This window comes from Habropoda laboriosa, unplaced genomic scaffold, assembly GCF_001263275.1.
Source record: "Habropoda laboriosa isolate 0110345459 unplaced genomic scaffold, ASM126327v1 scaffold50, whole genome shotgun sequence".
In the NCBI taxonomy this organism is placed as follows: Eukaryota; Metazoa; Arthropoda; class Insecta; order Hymenoptera; family Apidae; genus Habropoda; species Habropoda laboriosa.
In genome coordinates, this window is record NW_017100159.1 from 546,102 (window position 1) to 568,094 (window position 21,993).

A 21,993-nucleotide genomic window follows, 5' to 3' on the forward strand; every position below is an offset into this window, starting at 1 on the left:
TCCTCGGCCCACACACCTCCCAACAAACCCATCATCTGAGATTTATGAATGCATATATTTACTTTTTCATTTTCCTTTTATTTTAATTTTATTATTATTATTTTTTGCAGGGGTTGATAGCCGGGGTTCGTGCAGCACAGCTTGTCAGCAGAGTGGTGTACGTGTCATTCGTAAAAGACATATCACTTTAACTACTACTTTCTTATTTACAAGATCGTGATCACGCTCCATTTCGACGTTTGACGCTTGAAATTTTTGGTCGACTGGAAGCGCATATGTGATAATTAATAAGGGACAACAGTTGATAGAAATGGAGCGGTCACGTGTGGCTGCAGAAACATCTTGTATTTATTACGACCTAGGCACCGAAACAGGTGATTGGTGTATTGCAACTAGTTCTTTGCACCTGGATAGCTGCGATAGGCTGCTAGAAAGAGAGAAATAGAACAGTGGTGTTTTGGTGATATTAACAAGAATTCTGCCTTGTGTACTACTCACTACACACTACGAGAACGGCTGATCATCATACAAGGAGAATGTAGAAAACTGGACGAACACAAAAGCGACAAACAATGATAGGGAGGGATGGAGAACAGGGATGTTATACGATCGACGGGACAGTGTGAAACGGAACAAGAAAAGAAGACAGACATACAAAGAGAAAGAGAAACAACTAAACAAAAACAAAAAGATAGATGAAAGAAAAAAAGGAAAGGGCGAAAGATAAAAATGCGGTACGGAGAGATAGCACCGTGAACAGATGAACTGGTCAGCCGGGGAATGAACAATTGAAAAAGAGAAATGAAAATATTCGAACAGGAGCAACTGGAGGTACAATGTGAGAGGAACTAATATAAGATACATCAGGCGATAACCGTATCGAGCTTAGCGTCTCGTTCTCCTTTTTCTCTAAGGCCGCTCGATCGACGAATTACGGTCACAGAATTGACGCGTTTAATTAACGCGTTGATGTGTCGTGTTCGATGACAATGAGACTGTTTATCGCGTGTTCCTAGCATCCGCGAAACTGGTTAATTCGCACTTGACAACACGCCCGCTACGGCTATCGCGTAATTTGAGCACTGCGCAACTATTGGCCAATTTTACTTTGTGGTTCGGTGACCTGTCCCACGTGCGACAGTGCCATACATACATACATATACACGTATCGCGGTAATAATATGTATATACATCAATAGAAACAGATAGGTAGATAGATAGATGGATAGAGAGCTCGATACGTGTGTAATAGTGTATATACAGGGTGCCTCCAAACTGGCGATACATCCTGAAAAGGGGCGAGTCTACATGAAAAAATAAGTGGAAAATGTAACGTAACAAGTTTCATTTCCGAATGAATGTGAAGACTGAAGACTCGTCGGGAACGCGTGCATTTACATTAGACAGTAGCGGATAAACAGTGAAATAAAAATAAGAAGCAATATCCTTGTTGGATCGGTTGTAATAGTAAAATAGCTTGGCCAACACAATTCCGAAACTTGGCACCAATGGTGTCTCAAACGGCTCCAAGAGAAAATTATTCAGGAAAACAGGAAATCTTCTAAAAAACGTTCACAGAAGTGTGAGTGCATGAGCACTCGACGAATCTTCAACATTGATTTATTCAGAGATGAAAAAGCTTCGTTTGAAAAAATATTACTTTAAATCTTCGACTTATTTTTTCATGTAGATTCACCCATTTTCTGGATGTGATTTACCAGTTCGGAGACACCATGTATAGATTATGTCAGAGGGACTACTGCATTTAAGGGGGAAGCCCAACGTATATACTCGACGTAGATTGGCGAAAAGCAGCGCAGCAACGAAAGCTCCTTTTGGCGCAAACCCAGGAAACTGAAAGAGGGTGACAGTACACGTGAAAGATCGAAGACAGAGAATAAGGATAGAGTTAGAGAGATAAAGAAAAAGAGTGAGAGTGTGAGAGAAAGAAAACAAGATATGTATATGTGTGGTAAACGAGAGAGAAAAAAGAGGCTGAAGTGAAAAGAAAGAAGGAACGGTCAAGTAGGATATGCGTGCACTTCGCGTTTTTTATTTCGTCAACAATGACGTAATTTCCGTCTTTTCGATCTTTCAATCGTTAGGCGAACAGTACCAATAGTAGAACGGAACTGAAGGAATTTTGTTCACGGGCTACAACGCGTAAAATCTGTTTCAAATTCTTTGCAAAATTCTTTGTAGAATCTTGATCTTCCGCATGCAATAGTTCAGTCCTCCCCGCTGGAGGCGTGCCACTTAAAGCATACGAGACGTTTAGATGTACAGGTAACGGCCAGACTTTTACTATCACCGCAATTTTTCGCGAAGCTCAGCTCAAGTTCAAAACAGGCAACAGCGCTGGCTGATAATCACTTTTCCAGCGACGACGACGACGACGACGACGACGACGACGGCGACGACGAAAGACAAATAAAATGAAAAAACAAAAGAACAGAAAAATAGACACGTGTACAAGGCAACCGCACATGAAGCACACGCCACATGAAACTAGAAAGAGAAAAAGAGAGAGGTGAGAAGAGAATCAATGTGAAGAAAAGTGGGAAATTGCAGGATTAATCCATCGATTTATCAACTCGAAGGAATTCACTGATAAAGGAAATTTCTTTTAAAAACTCCTTTCACAGGTGACTCGTTAACGGATCGAACGAGGAAGGAGACGCGACAAACACGCGACGTTCCGCGTCAGAGAGACTTGGTTGTAATTCCTGTGAGACGTTTCCGTAACTAGAGTCTCCTCTGCCGATTCTTTATCATCCAGCCCGGTTGGTATCTTGTCGGTCTCATTTCTTTAATGACTGGACGTGGCTTTTGTCGCGTGGTCATCGTGGCAGTTCGGAAAGGAAGTGGATCGAGAGGACAAAGATTCAAAGGGAGCTCGGGAAACGAGATGACTTATCGGATATTAGGCTGAAAAGGTTTCCTCTTCGTGAAACGAAAAGAAGGGGAAGAATCTCGGATGTATCGGTATGCTCTCCGTGATTCCGACGAAACGAGGAAGGAAACTGCAAGATAGAAGGAACACGGGTGAAGGTAGAACCGAAAGATAAGAACGTATCGGGGCATGGTGACTGAACTGAACGTTTTGGAGAAGGTTTGTCAGATGTAAAGAAGAGAAGTAGAAAAAGAAACAAGTAGACGGACGGAAGGGAAGGAAAGTTAGAAATAAATAACAGAGAAGAGAGTTAGCGATGATAGAAAGAAAGACTAACAGAAAAGAGAAAGAGCAGAGAGAGAGAGAGAGAGAGAGAGAGAGAGAGAGAGAGAATGCATTACCGCAATGCTAGCCCGAGATTGTGCGGCCTTAATGTGGGCTTGAAGGTGCAGAGGGGGGTGGAAATAGCGGCAGGGTTTCCGATTGCATCGGCCCTTGACAGCGTCCATGCAGACCGTCACAGAGCCGTCCTCGTTCGCCTGCACCGTCTCGAGGGGGTGCGCAAACCGGCACTCCGTCTCGCCGCGTTTGCACGCCCCGCGTTGAAACTCGCGACATACCTACAGCAAGAGCGAACACGCATGGCATGGCACTCTATCTATTTGGCCAAAGGGGGCTGAGGGGCTGGGGGTGGGGCGCAAAACTGGGGGCAGCTCCAGGAACAGTTGGATGAGGCGATAAACTGGTACTTGAGTGCTGTGTCTTTTGGTGTTTCTAATGATAAGTATGTGTGTATAAGGAGTGCATTTGTTTTTCACGGAAGTGATTTTCGTTTTGGATGTACAGGTACTTCAGTTTGGAAAATGACGACGATATAGCGTTAGTGTAGAGAAAGGTAATGAAGAACGTGTCGTGTATAGAAAAAATGTTTGGAATTTTATTGGGAATGAGTATTAATCGTGAATACATATTTCTATGCAATAGATAGCTTAATTTTGACACAGAAAACTTGAATAAAAAATGACAAAGAATTGTATGATCAATATGTATATTTACGATTAATTCCGAACCATTTAGCTGCTCAAGAATTTTTGTCCCCTTTCTGCAATCTACTATTGCATGAATAGCTTTTGGTTGAATCTGTTTCATGTACAGGTCTCTCTAAACTTACTCAAATTATAAAGTGTATTAATATTATGCCAATAAACGATACAGATTTCTTATAAAAACAAGTGAATTTGTTTCGAGCAACTTGAGATAAATATAACACACAGAAGTAGAACAAGCTGTTAGAAAGGCTTGTATGTTCCAACAATTTTGAGCAATTAATCGATTCCGAAGGAACAGTAGATGATCGGGGATAATTTGGCAAGCTACTCGAATCAAACATGGGAAAGTGTACAGATGGAATTTACAAAGAGGCGGATATGTACACGGTAGCAATGAGAAGGGAAATCCAGAGAGGAGAGTACAGGACGTGTGAGAGGGCGGACAGAGGTAGGCCAAGACGAAAGTAACAGTGTGAGAGAAGAATATAAGGCGGAGAAAATGAAGTAGTGACAAGAGAGCGATATGTATACATAGTAGTGGCAACAGGATCGAATATGATACGAAAGAGCTCCCCATTTCTGGATTCGTCGGGTCTGTTTTGGGAGGTGTAAAAAGAGCCCACGTCACTTTCTATCGATTTTTCATCTATTCTTTCTGGCCGTTGGTACGGTGCCCCGATCTACTGACTTGATTACACTTGAGCACTGCAACGTCGAAATTCAAAATTGCTCGTACATTATATACAGATTTCAACGAAACGATAAATTCGATCGAAACAACAAAGTAAATTTCATCAATTTTAATTATTTCAGCGCGAAAGTTCCTTACAATGGACTATTTTTTAATTTTCAATATTCAAACTAATGTGGTGCGTCAGAGAGCGGAGCGTATCAACGCCCAGAAAAAAATTAAAAAGAAAAGAACGGACACATCTAATTACTACTTTCTACGTTGGAACTAAATACCGTGTTGAATTCTGTCGAATAGGCGTTGCTTACTGGTTTCGGTGTACCCACGCCCCGCCCAATAAGGTTAGAAGAGGACACGGAAAATCGGACAGCTGTATTTGAGGAGGTGAACCAAAAAATATAGGGGGGTTGTGTGGTAGTGGGGTGGTGGTGGTGGTGGTAGTGGTGTGGTGTAGTATGACGGATACCTCCACGGATGCATCCAAGTTCTCAGTGTTCTATTAGTCAGGTTAATTCGCACATGTGTTAGAGGATTCCTTGCGCATGCATCACCTACTATTTCCGGCCGTTTGTCTTCCGTTGCAATGCAAGCCGTTTCAGAAAAATATATAGTCCGATGAACCTTCAGCGATATTTCATGACGATTTATACACCAGTCCCGCGCTGGTCGCGTGAACGAGAAAGTGACAATGACGGAGCAATGAAAACGAAACAAAATAGTAAAACCAGAACCAGTGGAGGTAAAGTACCTTTCTTGGCTGACGGTTGCTGTTGTTATTGTTTTTGCTATTTTCGTTCGCCATGCTGTCAGCGTGGATCGTGCTTTTGTTCATTTGGTTTACCCTTGATACGATTAGGGTGCATCGCGTTAACTGGTTTTAGTAAAAGTGATATAGCTGAAGTTAGAAAATTCGAAATTCTAATTAATTAAAAAATTTCTTCAAATCTTCTTATCTTTTCCTCAAACGAATGCTGTACATACGTAAAAATAAGTCTGATAAATTAAAGTATCAAACTTTAAGACCGTATTCTAAATGGTTGGACAAGAATTCTCCGGAATTATGGACAGTCTTCTGGTTGACCTTACAGATTATATTCTTTAGCTGAAGTAAAGAGAATATATGGTGTAAAATATTTAAAAAGAAACGTTGTTTCTGGTGACATATATAAGACAAGAATAAGTGAAAAGTGTTTGTCTTGTGTATTTACAAGTTAAAATTTAAAGTGTTAACCAAATTGTTCAGTTGTAAATTCTGTAATACAACAATATTAAAAGGTTATTCATAGAAGTAGATCATATTTTGGCATGCAAAGTGTAATACGATATACTTTATGATATAATTGAAATGTTCATAATCCAATTTCTTTATATGAAATGTAACATTTAAAAGAAAAATATTTCAAAGTAATTTCGTCCAACTTTTTTGTTAATCTATACTCTCGTATGTAAAATTTATACAGACACAAATATCTTTGTGCCAAGACAACATAGTACCAATAATTTTCCTGACAAGGATGTTGAGTTTCTGTACTGTTTCCATTTACTAAGTTAACGTGAAATTGATATCCGTCATTTCAGCATTAGAATAGATATCTACTATGACAGAGAGACTAATTACAAGCCAATACCGCCATTTTTACTGGTATTCAATATCTAATTACAATTTCAGCAAATGTATAGGTAATGCTTACATGCTCAGCAAATTCGTGTAATATTTACTTTAACAAATATACGAAGGAAACCATATGTAAAACTTTGTTTATATAAAATTTCCTTTATACCGATATGGAATAAAAACACTTTCTTAAAATTTGACATAAGCATCCTATATACCAAAGCTCATAATAGAGCATGTATATAACGAATGAAATAGCGAATCATCCACTTCTTCGTATAAAATATTTCAGAACACGTTCTTAAATTTTCTACTTCAGAAATATCTTGCAAATGTATATCTTACGTCTCAGATCCCAAAATTCATCAATAGCCAATTTATCTTGTCAAAACTGGTTTTATCAAAGGCTTTTCATTAATACTACAAGTAACTATTTAATTCTAGAAATGACCATATGTATTTGATAATATCGGAATTACCTAAAAATCTTTCAGTTAATCCTCGTTCTGACTAGTTGTAACTACGGAGAAATAATAATAACTATAATTTTAGAACAATAAACAAGTTTATGTTCCAATTCGTATCTCTCAACTATAAGGAATAAACTGATATGGAAGACAAATAAACGAACGAAAATGTATCTGACATTGCAGAATCAGTTTTGACTAATCAAAGTTGCAAATACATCAACTTGGACACTTTTTTCCAGTAGTAACTAGACTAAACAAAGAGCATACAGTCAATTCTAGAATGAACTAGTAAAAAACAGTACATATTGACTAAGAAAATTGGGTTTTGGCGGAATTCGGGTTTGCACTGTAACATATACATATATATGAATTCTCACTAGAACGGGTATACAGAGTGTTCCACCTAACTTGATCATCTGAAACTTTTCTACTATAATTAAACTTTCATAAAACTGTTTTCTTCAAAAATTGCATAGTTTTGTGGGGGGGCCAGCGTATAGTAATATGGGTATATTCTGTTGGGGAAGGTTCATGAGATAAAGTCAATTTTGTTTTATTAAATGAAACGATATATGTATTTGATTTGTCTGCACACGATAGTGCAAACACTTAGGACACAAAGGACACTTACAACATGTTGATAAAGAACTGAAGCGTTCTCAAGAATCGAAGTTGAAACAGGATATTACTTCGCAGCGGCACCGTAAATTAGACCAGATTTTATTTATACGACTTTTGGTGATTCTGAAGAACTTAGCGTTGCAGGCTGTTGAATTCGTTTTTTGAAGTAACTATTATATACGGACAAATAAGATATAGCGTTGCGTTAAAAAAAGAACAAAGCTGATCTTAACTGATTAACCCTTCCCGGTAGAGTAAAACCATTGTCACTATACACTGGCCCCCAGAAACTATGTAATTTTTGTAGGAAATATTTCTATGAAATTTTCATCCCAGCAGAGATATTTCCGGTAAGCAAGTTAGGTGAAACACCCTGCATAACTGATCAGATAATAAGCCAGCCGTACACCTATCGATATACCTCCATGCACTTGAGCTTACCATTTATCGTAAAAATAAAAAATATCTAGGAGATACAAAAGCAACGAATTTCATCGGATCATCCAATGAAAAATCGCACAACGATAATATTAAAGTGACAATTGGCCGCCATTTGTCCTCTGACAATATATTTTTCACGGTGCATCGCGAACTCACCTAGCATTCTGTAGAACCATGCAAGCCTGTATGGTGTGTTTCATTCTGCCATAGGCGTACACATAACGTCCAGCGTGGATTAATGCCGGCGACCAACGATCCGTGCCGTTACATATCGGCTGTGGGTTAGGAGGTGAGAGAGCAAGCGTGTGAGTGTAACATGCGCCGCGAGACACAGTGCTTTAAATTTCTTTCTTTTCGTATGTTCGTTGGTTCTTTCAGCGTGTTTTTCTCGTTCGAACGCGTAGCGCGTCAAGAGCTCGCGTGCCTCCTCCATCGGAAGTGGATCAGCATGGGCTCTTGACGTGTCGAAAGCTGGAAGCTCGTTAAGGTACGCTCGCACACGAATTGAACGATTAACGAGACACACACACACGTACACAGGCGATATACGAATTCGTATACAATGAACAAAGGTGTTAAACATATTACATATATGTATATACGAATGTATAGATATATACGTACAGACACATACGAATATACGAACAAATTTACACAGAGAGAAAAAAACAAAGAGGTATTCGTTACGAGAGAATAGGAAACAAGAGAGGAGAGAAGAATGACAAAAAACAGAAGAGAGAGCGAGAGAGAGAGAGAGATGATTATGAGTAGATAATGTGTGTGTGTGTGTGTGTGTGTGTATACATACAGAGTACTCGGGAACAATTGGTAGAAAATTTAATTGGAAATGAAAATTAAGAATTAACAAAATAGTGTTCGAGCTTTCATTTTTTAGTTATTAACATTTGAGAATATCCTTGTGTCCGAGGAAACGTTCCTGCACCAACGAACGTAGAGCACGTCAAGATACGGGGTGTATAGTGATTCTCAAAACCAACGATACATAGCCGGTAGCTTACCTCGTACAAGTCGTAGAAAAAAAGACAGTGACATTTCGGTGTTGTAAACAACATTACCAACTTCTCTATGCACTATCGTTTGCGTAGGGTGTATAGTGATTCTCAAAACCAACGATACATAGCCGGTAGCTTACCTCGTACAAGTCGTAGGGAAGAAGACAGTGACATTTCGGTGTTGTAAACAACATTACCAACTTCTCTATGCACTATCGTTTGCGTATTCCAACGTACACTATGCACATAACAAACTGACAATACACAAAAAGTACTGAAAAACAATCACCATGCACTACAATATTCACATACACACGTGCAAGCGCATAATGAAAATTGAAAGAAACAAAGAAAACTAAATTAAACCTATATTATAACTAGACTGAGATGTAATAAATTAAATTTAACTCATTATACCAAAATAAAATTAATTAACTTATTACTTTATAACTGTAAAGTAATGTGTAACTAAAAGAGAAAGATTGAAAGAAGCGCGATCGACAGCTTTTCAAAAGTTTTGCTTTGGTTATTATAATGACTGTGTCCTTCCAAAGCGGTTGTAGCCTTTTACATAGATCAGAAAAAACCCTGCCTTCAGAGAAAAATATCCTCCCATTGGCGAAAACACAACGTGGTGGTGGTCGAATAATAATTCAAAAAACAAAATATACGACATCCGAATTCGTTTGCCAAGCTTCTGATTCCTATATCCAACGTAAAATTAATAAGGTACAGTCTCAATATCTGAGAGCGCGCTTATAAGCAACGGTGTAAGCATAGAGAAAGTAGACATTAGATGCATCAAAAAGCGTGAACACATCAACGGTGGAAGCTTCGGAAGGACACAATCATTTCAACAATGAAAGTGAAACTTTTGAATAGTTACCTAGAATAGTTAGATAAGCGAACACAGCACTTATTTTAATCTCTTTCGCTTAGTTACATATTACTTTACAATTATAAAGTAATAAATTAATTAGTTTTATTTTAGTATAATCAGTTAAACGTAATTTATTACATTTCAGTCTAGTTTTAATATAGATTTAATTTGGTTTTCTTTAGTTCTTTTCACTTTTATTTCGTGCGTCCACGTGCGTATGTGAATATTGTAGCGTATGATGATTGATTTTCAGTAATTTGTGTGTTTGTTGTATGCACAGTGTACGTTGTGTTCACATTATACAATGGAATGCACATTTAAAGGACTTTCCGACATGCACCTGTGTCGTGGTGAGGCAAACGATAGTGCATAGAAAAGTTGGTAAAGTTGTTTACAACACCGAAATGTCGCTGTCTTCTTCGCTAAGATTTGTACGAGATAAGCTGCCAGCTGTGCCGTTGGTTTTGAGGATCACTACACCCCGTGCTTTGACGTGTCCTGCATTCGTTGGTGCAGGGATATTTTCTCGGTCACAAGGATATTTTAAAATGTTAATAATTAAAAAACGAAGGCTCGAACACAATTTTGTTATGTTTAGTTTTCGTATCCTTTTGGCTTGTACAATCACAATGGCTTGTACAATATATATGTGAGCGCGCGCGCGCGTGTGTGTGTGTGCATGTGTATTTGGTGTTTTAGTCACTATGTTCCCAGCAGGTTTACGGATATTCTGTCGCGATCGGTGTGCAATCGATGGGAATACTGAACCCACGGACACGGGGAATCGAATTGGAAACGTTTCTACTGCCTCGGGCTCGTTCGTCAACGCAGCGTTCTTGCGGTCGTTGTCGTAGGCGCGTACTTCGCGTTGGTTCTCGTCTTTTCGTCTTCCAATCTCACGATTAGGATACGTTACCCAGCTTTTGTATTAGCAGAGACAAGACAGAAAAATGAAGAAACGAAAGTTTAAAAAAAGTGAAGAACGAAGAAGAAAAATATAAGAAACAAGAAAAAATTAAGAAGTTACATACTGCCCGTTGAAGCACACACATAAATTCGAATATAACGGTGTGAAAATGAGGATTATGATTGTCTTTTCAAGTAGTTATGCGTGTGATTTTTTCTTGTGTTTGTAAGGGGGTAGAATACTTGTACGTGTACAGCGCATGTTTGCTGCCTGTACGCTTGTGTGTGCGTGTACATGTTTTGCGGGTGAATATGCATATAAAAGTGTCTAAAAACTCGCATGCGATCGTATACATAATGTAAAAGCACCTCCTCCTAGCTGTAAAAGTAAACACATAAGTCGCAGTTCACGTTCAACAATTAATAGAATTAGTAAACGAGTGTGTTTTGGCAAAAGAAAGAAGACAACGAATGATAAATATAAATCTGGCGCTGTAAAAAATCAGATACACAGGTATATGTGTATGTGTGTATATATTTGGTTGCCAAAAAAATCTACACAGATACGGTCGAAGATGTGTGTGTGTGTGTGTGTGTGTGTGTGTGTGTGTGTGTGTGTGTGTGTAAAAAACACGAGGAAAAATTTCGAGAAGCTGTAAAGAGCATTAGCTTTGTGCAATTACGGCAATATCGCGATAACCGATGCTTTCCCAACAAGAGCCGGTATGCCGCGTACTCGGTCGCGCGGAAACGAAAGCATTTCCGTAAGCGAAGAGTCGAAAAATTGTCTTGGAAGAAGATCGAAAGTTCGTTTTGTTTACCCTCGATGTGGATATCCGAATAAAAAATGTGATTGCTGCACGCCGTGCATACTGGAAAAGCATCGACGCGCCAGCAGCACTGGGCTATAGCTAATAGAAATAGAAACTAAATATGCATGTATCGCTACAAAGAAAGAATTGAAATTAATGTTGTTACGAAATACAATCGAGAAAAATAGAGGCGGAAAAGTAGGAAAAATTAAACATGGTAAATTAGGTGACCGGAAAGAAAAAGATACCGATCGAATTAGTTTCAAACAAATTAGAAAGAGAAGGAAAGAACGTTTAAAACAAAACAACGGTACTGATCAAGAGTACGAGAAATAGAAACAGAGGGACCTCTGGTTAAGTGCCGGCCTGTGTAAAATGAAGTCTCACGTAACTAACGTGTAGAAGAGAATTGTGTTGTTATGATATATTATACAATACATATAATATATATCGTAATATTGTTTGCTCTAGTATGCGCGTGACGTATATAAGTTTAGATTTCGTTAAGTAACATGGATGCAAATAGAACGAAGAGAAGACAAAAGGAAAAAGAAAATGAGCACATGAAAAAAAAAAAAAAGGAAAATAAATTAATTAATGGACATCACTACGTTTCATTCGCTCTATGGTCATGGCACTACTATGTATGATTAGAATAAATAATAAGTCATCGTTTTTGCTTTCTGCGGTGTTTAGTTTCCTGGATTGGTCAAACTTTTTGTGAAATTACGACCATGAATATTTTTTAATTGGAATCTACAATGTGTTCTTAACCATCGAATAATAAAACTTTGGCCAATCAAGGTTAGAGATTATTAACGTATCTAAATAGCAAAAATCCAAACATATGTTTATATAAAATATTAATAACATTTCATATATAAATATATGTATATACATATACATATACATATAATGTAATAAACAGGCAACAGGCAATTAATTTGAAAAGACCATCATGATGTAACGTCCGGGAGAATATGTATATCTTCTCTTTCTTTTTCTTTTTTTTTTCTTATATGGCTGTACAAAAGGGGTTGGAGATTAAGGAGCTTCGAGATTATCCAGATAGGATTGTGTTGAGAGAGAGAGAGACAGAGTGAAATTGGGCGTGATTCAGTTTCGTTCGTCGTTAATAACGGAGTTATCGGAAATTTTTCAGCGTGACCTGTGTGTGCAAGTTCTACTCGATCAGTAGTAGCCTGTGGCGTCAGTTTTACACGGCGCAATTGCGATCGAAAAGAAAAAAAAGTACAAAAAGAGATCAAAAAGGAAAAAAACAAAAAAATTATAATAATAGAACAATAGAAAAAAAGTCACTTTTACGGTATGCAGAGACTATTTGTTTTTTCAAGCGGCATGTACGCACTACAGAAACGTTTGTAATTCATCAAAAAAGGAAAACAAAAGGTGGTACAGTTGTTTAGCATACTTGGCACAAGTTCGTTCGACTAAAAGAGCAAAGGCACATTACATTAAGATGAAAAACAGAATATACATACGTATAGGTATACGTGATACTGGAAAAAATGAAAAAAAAAAAAAAAAAATAGACTGTAATCGTAGAAATAAGGCACCGCACAATAAGACTAAAAAAACAAAAGAAGGTAATACACAAAAAACATACAAACTTTCGATACTTATTTTTTTTCCTTTTTTTCTTGCTGTTTTTGGTTGTTGAGAGAACTTAAAAAAAAAAGATACAATAAACAGTCTGTGCATTGTTTTTTTCAATTTCAATTATATTTCTTTTATTTGAATTCATCTTCAATAAATTTCATGTTGACCCGAACTTAGTGCAAGTCATCGAGCATTACATCACAAATAGGTATTGTTTACGATTACTAATTATCATCATTGTCGTATGTTACCAAATATTATAATAATTATAATTACCGATAAAGACCAATTGTGGTTAGCTGATAAATCGATCGATAATAGTTCCGAATTCTATTTGCAATAGTGTTTAATTAACGATATTACATTGCATAATAATTCATATATTCTTTTTGCGTACTCTTTTTTTCTTTATCGTTCGTACTTAATTGTAAGGTCCTAACATCATTATTTTAGACGAGGGAGACCGGACAGTACAAAAATTTGAAACATGTTTTCGTGGACAAGGAATAGTCATGGAAGGTATAAGGAAAAGATCCAACGTCACGAGGTATCGTAGGAATATTAAAAAGAAAAAGAAAAGAAGAAGAGAAATAAAAATCGTTCTATAAATTACGTTTATTCGATAATAAACGTCAACGTATGTAAAAAGAAAAGACACTTGTTTCAATCCCAGGCTGGAAATTTCATTAGAAACACGATACGATCGTTAATTAACGTGTAATTAGATCGATCAGCACGTGTAAAAAGAAAGTTAAAAACTCAACGAGGAACAATTGAATATACACCGACGAGATTGAATTGATATTCAACCAAGGTATCCGTTATCCCCAGCTCCCGTTCTCCTCGATACGAAACACAATCAGTTAATTTGTTAACCTATCTACTATGTACACGTGTTACTATACGCGTATGCATGGCTGGATCGGCGCGTACAAACGTATTCTGTATACGTACATATGTGTACAGATTTTTTAAAACGTTGCTAAAATTCTGCTTCGGGAAAATATGCAAAGGTCTTCCATGTTTTTTAAGACAGACGTACAGATTCGCATTTTAAAATTACTGTAATTTCACCATTAATAATAACCGAAACGTTTACCTTTCGAATAATTCCAAACGTAGAATGTCACAGAAAAACGTTTCTTGATTACTTTATGACAGTTTTGAATTATTTAAGTAACGTTGAATTTTTATTTTACTTCGAAAGAATAATTCTAGTTCAAATTTGTCGATAATGTGCGTGGAACGTATTGTAATCACGAGCAACAAATCATTTAGGTTTTTGCTTTTGAAGGACACTATTTTCCTCGCGTCACCTGTATTTTACACTCACATCGTTTTCCGTTCATCGATTAGTCTTTGCCGTATTAAGCACAGCCGTCGACTTTCGCGCCTTGGTAGTAACGAACACTTTTGTTTACATAGTCGACACCAGGAAACCATAACGAGTCTATCAATTCGTTAACTTTACTTATTAAACGGATGATCTATTTGACGAAGAAACGATTCTGAATGTACAGCGTTCATAATTATTCGAACAACAATGAAATTTAATTTATTGCTTAAATTAAAGAATTTATTTTTAAACAGTAAACAGCAGATTAGTGGGTAAGACCATTTAAAACTGTACAATGATATTACTTCGTAAAGTGATTGTAGAACCGTCGAAATTTAATTTTCTTATGCTGCTTTAAATAGTGCTCGTGTTTACCAAAACAATAATGAATTTTAATTTTGTTTCAGCTGTGCTATTATTTCGTGCTAAGTCGATAAGTTTATTTTTGAAAAGTGTGTACACCTTTAATAGTTCACGTGACATATTACGCAGTGATAAAAATGATGGAAAATAAGGTTCAAATTTAAGTAAACATATACATATACTATAAAAGATAATGAATTTAATAGCAATATGATCATACGATAATACTTTGTAGAATATTAACTTTTAAATTGTAGAAGAGGCAATTTTTTCTACTATCATTTTATGCACTATTCCTTTATAACTTAAAGTTAGAAATCTGATCAATACGTTTCGTGGTAAAAATATAATATATTCTTCTATCAAACTCATATATTTTTTTCTTATTTCAAAAATAATATTCTTTACGTAGCTGTATTCAACACCTGTTGCTCTTATAATTCCACGTGCTAGAATAAACAATTGGTTTCATTGCAACCTTTTACTCTAAACAGAATAATCCTTTTGAACTATTCTGTAATAAATGTTTTACACTTTATCATTTATAATATTATAGTTAATTACCTTATTTCGTTAAACATTTCACTGAATAAACTTGTTTACCGGTTATTTTAATTGTTTTTCTGTCAGCACTGAGACCTCTTGCTGAGACAAATAATCCTATTTTAAAGGACTAGTATGACTACATCCCATTTTGAAAATTACAATAAAATTTGTTTTCGAAAAATGTGAGTTTATTATTTTCCGTAATATTATATTACTGCGTGCTTCGTTAAAAAAAAATCTGCCTTGAAAGGGTTAACAGTTTAACTGTTACGTGCAACCCTTCAATAATTATCAATGCATTATCAAAATAAGAAAGTAAATGCTAGTAGAGTCGTTCAAAGAACCACGATCCGTACATTTTTCATTTCTTCCTTCAAATTGTTTTTTCACTCCCTTCCAGGGAGGAACAAGAAAGAACACGAAAGATTTCTGTAGCTGTCCGTTCGCGTCAATGTTCGCCTCGTTATCGGACGAACACACGGAAAAAGTATTAAATTCGCTTTCTACATAGAGCCGTTTCTTGTTTCAGAGGAAAAACTGGAGAAAAAGCTCCATTTCACAAACGATCCGCGAAAGTTCCGCGCACCGACACTCGCCACACCCGTTCTGCTGCCAACGCTCCGATTTTATTCATTTTCGCCACGGAAACTTGTTAATTCCGCGAAAGCCACCGGGTGAAAGAAACGATACAGGCTCCGGGGAAATCTGTAAACTCGAACATTATAAAACTTACGCCCGCACCGCGCGGGACAGACCAACGAACTTTCACGGGACTTGGCCGCGCATGTACAGCAAGAAACATTATTGTTGCACACTAAAACATCTTGCGTTCTCCTCGCGCCGCTTAACGGGAACCCGAAAAATTCGCGAGTCTTAATTAAATCCGCCGTTATATGTTTTCGAACGACGAAGACACCTTTCTCCTGCTTTGTTAGATGGTGCTTTTGGAAGCTCGATGCGATTTTACGCGTTTGTTTCGAGAGACTAGTGTCGCTCTTTTTGTACTTTTGATTTTCACTTGTCCTCTTCCGGTTATGGTTATTAGTAAGAAGTATGAGATGTAGGTACTGCACATTTGGATTATATTGTGAAAAAAATTGTTCCATCTAATAACCGTTGTAATTATCTATTGAATGTGATAAATATTCCTTTCGACTATTTTAAACAGTACTTCAAATTTTTATGTACATATGAAATTCTATTTTTCTTTCCGTTTTTATCTGAATTCATTGAAAACTGCATATTTTTAGTGCAAAGTAGCTTTAGATATGTTTAGTACTTCAACAAGGACATCTTATGTTAACTAGTGTAAACGAAAAGGTTCATTAATTTTTCTTAGCCTTTGAAAAATTTAAACATTTTTTATATGATCTCTAATAGCTTTCATTTTAATCTGTCACAAATTCCACTCATTCCATATCATACAATTGCACTTTACATATACCTTTATGTTTAACTAAAATGTTTCATAACATTTTCTTGCATTATATACCTCATAAAAACTAATTTACTTTATTATATTAATAAAATATGGTTAAAAGCACCAATTAAACGAAGAATAATTCTAGTGAAATATTACATCGAAGTTTTTTTACTTTTTAATGCAGAAATTGAGATAGATATTTCCTTTTCTGTCCTTAAAATTATAGTAAAAACTTCTTCGCCTTAAAATTCTTTTACAACTGACACTTGTGTCCTACGAAATTTGCAAAATGATGCTACATTTTTTCACCGAGGAATAAAAACGAAAAGAATAATTAAAATCTGTAAGATATATCAAAGACCGTTGCATATTTTCCGAGCTATCCGCCCGTCATATCTTACCAGGATGTCTTATTTTCTATCCTCGGTTTAATAGTAATCGTAATAATCATCATCACGTTCTTACCGTAGTCATTATAGTCGCTTCGAACGAACCTAATTCAATATACAATCTCCACACGAAAAGAAAAGAAAATACCTATCGCCGCTCGCGACTGTCTTCATGAACTTTAACCCTACTTAATCGAAATTTCCGTACACCACATACGTACAGTGCTACGATAAACATAAGTGATTACTAAAAAGAGTACATAGAAATCGTTAGAGCCGCACGTTCGTCAGGCACCCGATCGGATCGCCTGATTCCATTTGAAAGCCGTTCTTTTCTTAGAATATGGCCCGCCATTTTGTTTCCGTTCATCATTAATGAGCTTCTTCTCGCTCCAGTTCGCCCGGCTACAAGCGATCCGTGAAATCATCGTCACGGTGCACGATTCGCACGGATCATCCGACGGCGCAATGTCGTTAAGCATTTGACAGCCCGATCTCGATCGAATGGGATTGAAAAATAATTTGCTCGTCCAGCTGGAATATGAACGACAACGAAGCTGAATATTTCGCGACATCTTCTCGAATACATTTTACATCGTACACGTATTATAATGTTATCGAATAAATGTATATAAATATCCGACACTTTGCCGGGATAATCGAACATCATCGTTCTTATCCTCCTCGAGAGTTTCAAGACCTTTCGGAGAACCGACGAGAGCCAGCGAGGTCTTCGACTTCCAGCCTAGATTCTTTGTCTCTTTTCCCTTTCAAAAATCTCGACAAGCCTCAAATCAAATTTCTCTTGAACAATCCACGAATTTCTGCAATGAATTTCTAAGGTGAACCTTGACCAGTCTCTTCTCCCCAAATGCCAACAAAATTGAAATGAAGTGTATTCGAAAATGAAAGGAAAAGCTTGACGTGATGGTAACACGTCGCCAAATATCAATTCGAAATAAAACCTTTGAAGATAAAACGATATACACGAAAATGGACAGAAAATTAAGAAAATAAAATAAAAGATGGGACAGAAGAGAACTCCATTTAACGGTCGATTTCAATAGTACGCGTGGACGTAGATCAGGTTGTGGATTGGATGATGGTGGGCATGGGGATTGTGCAGAGGGGTACAGAAGGAGGTAGTGGTGATCGTAGTCGGGGATGGTGGATGATTGACAGATTGCATCGTGGAAACGGGCGACACCTGATTGGGGGGACCGGCCGGCACTTGGTACACGGTATTGGGCGCGGCCATTGGGCACCTTGAGGCCCCGGCTGCGCCGTGTTGGGCCCCATGCTGTTGTTGTTGTTGTTGCTGTTGTTGTTGTTGAATGTAGTTTGGTGGTAGACATACCTCGAGGCGGTCTGTACGTTGCATCTTCTGCGGCATCGCCACCGTCTGCGGCACCACGCCCAACGGGCTACCAACTCCAGTGGGGTCCGCCGGGCCCATGATTGCTGGCATGATGGGACTGGGCGCGAAATACGGGTTGTACGTGTTGCCAACCTGCGGCATACCGGTCAGGTACGGATTCGTCGCCTGTGAAAACACACCCGGAAAGTATCCAGGTAACACGGATTAGAACAAACCTATCCCCACCTTCGCTCCACGCGAGTCATTATCGTTTATGCCCCCGATTTTACATATCATTATTGCTAGAGCTCTTCGCTTTTCAGCCAACCCTGACAAGCGCGAATATACCGTAGTCCCATCCCGTTTTATGCTGTGCTTTACAAGCACAATTCTCCCGTTGCTCCGCACGGTTTACGTGATCGAGACTTCGCGAGCCTTCTGAGAGATTTCTTATTCGATGTTTGCTGATTGGTATTTTTATGCTTTTCATGTTTGTAAATCGTTTGTCCCGCGATCGAATGCTCGAATATGACTAGTTTCATTTTTTTTTTTCACATTTTATTTCTAAGATAAGCGAACATTTTGCCGAAGAGTTGATGTTTTATTTAGGATCACGTGTCTTAGAAGTTTAAAAGTAAAATATCAGCTTTTGCTTAAAAAGTCATCGATAAAAAAGCGAAATATCTCTTACATTTTAGAAAAAAAATTTCTTAAAGAATGAACAATTTATAAATACCTTACTATGTACATATTATCAAATCATCCTTATAAAGTAAGCTTGTTACGAATTACTTTCAACTCTCTTCGTCCTATTCATTTCTATTATTACTACAATTGAAACGCTAAGAATATAATTGCTTATATATAAACAATATAATTGCCTCTTATAGAATTTACACTTCTCCTCTGCAACAGCATTATTGATATCAAAAGTAGAATTGAAAATATATCATGAACAAGATTACTTTAACCAACAAACATCGTATCTCTTACGAAAACCTTCAAAGGTCACAACACTTTTTCCTTCACGAATGCAAACGCGACCATGTCGAATCAAATGAAAAGAAGATTAGAGCGAGATTAAAATAACTCGAGCATCAATTCGTACGGTATTCCTCGCTGCAACTAGAAATTTTAACGAGACGTGGAAAAGCATAACCAGCTTATACATTCGTATCATAGATTCGCGAAGAAAAGAGGAGGCTGTATCGCTTGCGAAGCCTTAATCGTTCGTTTCTTTCTGGTGGCAACCGCCGTTTGAACGATAAGCGCGCGTTCCCATAAGAAGCGTTTGGTTTTGCAGAGAACGGGCTTCCCAGAAGCGAAGGCAGGTAATTTGAAGCGCAGCCGAATGAGCTGTACGCCCGTTCCTTCTTCGTAAGAACCTGTGTGCTTGTATTCTTCAAACTTTCGCCGACGTACAGAAGCTTCCGGACAACTGAGGTACGCTAACCATCAAAAAAATTTCAAACCGACCCACCCCCTCCTTTCGAGCTGTGCGATAATGGCTGTTGATCCGGGAAATCGTTTTCCTGTTACGTTCCGGGGAAAACAATTATTTTCTACCGGGAAGCTAGCGTACCTCGGTCGTTCGTGATCGTTTCACGTGTTTCCCTCACTCTCAAGCCGATTTCCAAAATGAAATCGATATTGTAATTGTAATTCGGTAATTAGTGCTAGAAATAAATATGCATATGCAATTATTTCTCTGATTGTTGAAAATGTAAAAAGACTGTCTGACGTGAAGTTCTAACGTATATGAAATCTCCTTATTTGTTTGTTAACGTAATAATGCATAATTACAAATTTAATTTCAGTAATTATTCCAAGTTAAACTTAAGATTTTCAGAAGTTACGCTTTTTCATAGAAATGCAAAGTTTTCTTTACAGTATTTCGAATGAAAATTTAAATGAAAGTACGTTATTCACAATTCGAATAGAAAATTCTAACTTCAGATTGAATTTTAAGATAAGAAACTATTTTTATTTCTTCAACATTATTTATATAAAAGTAATTTCTTGCACAATTTTGCAAAAAAATTGATTATTTTATAGCAATTTCTTATGGAAAGAGGAAAGAAAACGAGAACAAGGATAAAGGATGTTGGAAAAGAAAGATTGCGCTTCGTCTTGGGCATCCTACTGAACTCGTCGGTAAGGCTACCTAGGAAGCCGGGACTTAGACGCGGGAAATGGTTAGACTCATTGTCAACTCAAAAGTTGTATTTGCAAGAATAGAAGCCTGATAGAACATAGAAGGTTGAAAGCGTAGGGGGTATAAGTATACCGTCACAAGTTAAACTATTTTTAAGTAAAACTTTTGCGCGGACAGTCTCTTTACACTTTCAATACCTTAAGAAATAACTGCATAAATGTACTTTGAACGAACGTATTACATCGAGTATACAAAACAGCAAAAAAAAAAATGTTGTTTAAGTTAAAGATTTTTCAAAAAGGGAGAGAAACGTGACGATCTAACTTGGCCGCAAAATAACTCATGCTTTTAAGGAGAACTCTCTAAAGGAAATCTGTTTAAAACGTATGAAGAAACTTCTTCTCTTTCGGTAAAATAAAATGAAACATCTCGTGAAGCATGCAAATCAAGACTCAATCTTAATTTACAGTGCGGCACTCTCTTAAAACAAGTCGAAGCTTTCATACAAACGCTTACTAGTCTTACAGGCACATTAACACGCACGGCATCGTCACCATTAAAAAAAATCTGCCTTCTTACAGCGTGCCATTTCAATTTTGGTATTTTCATCAAGGAATAGTATCAAGAAGAAAAATAAATAAATAATACGCTAAGGAATTTTGAAAAATAAATACTATTACTCTTAACAGATAATATTTTTTTCAGATTGATTTTGCAGGTGGTCGTTGCCGTATCGTGGCACTTTAAGTAACTAAAAAATTAGTGGAAGCCAACCAAAACCAGGAGTTACCATAAAGGCGTGGGTAGCGAGAAGTTGCTGCTGGATTTGCTGTTGAAGGTGATGGTGTGGTGCGGGAGGTGCCGGTGCCTCCTGTTCACCAATGACGTAATTGGAGAACACACCAACAATCAACCACAACCACGAGAGCCACAGCGGCAAACATAGGGGACAGACAGGCAGTCATACGAGTAGTATAGGGTTCGATGTCACGTAGCAACGACTATGAATTATATGTCATGAAATAAAAGGCGGGTGGGCGTAATGATGATCTGATTTCTCGGTGAAAATTCCTCTAGTCGCCAAAAAATATTTTGGGGGAACGAATATTTTTTCTTTACTTTCTCGACATTCAATTTTGTTTGCGTGTGCACGCACCTGCATGTGCGACCATGCGAGAGAGAGACAACTTTATCGAACTACTGAACATTATCTTTATTTTTATTCTTCTTTATAGAAAATATGGTAAATTTTGTGGATTCGCCGAATAACGTGTATTGTGATTGAAAAAAAGTAATAAAACGTTGACGAACCAACAAAATATAGTTGTATGTGCCTCTCAATTTATAGTTCGTGATACTTGACGGCAATCTAGGAAAAGTAACAAATAACTACGGTTCTTTCTATATGGCAAT

The 21,993-nt window shown here is 37.3% G+C and overlaps 1 protein-coding gene across 2 annotated transcripts in view; it reads right to left on the minus strand.

Annotated features, from left to right (window-relative positions):
* LOC108577272 (mediator of RNA polymerase II transcription subunit 15-like) overlaps positions 1 to 21,993 on the minus strand; it is a 38,749-nt gene that overhangs the window by 16,011 nt on the left and 745 nt on the right. The window contains exons 2-3 of one of the 2 annotated variants that reach the window (XM_017940409.1): positions 18,426 to 18,611; positions 3,295 to 3,513 (exon numbers count right to left, since the gene is read on the minus strand). In XM_017940409.1, the coding sequence (XP_017795898.1) occupies positions 3,295 to 3,513; positions 18,426 to 18,611 (405 nt within the window). The remainder of the gene's footprint in view (positions 1 to 3,294; positions 3,514 to 18,425; positions 18,612 to 21,993) is intronic. The other variant, XM_017940417.1, reaches the window with a different exon arrangement.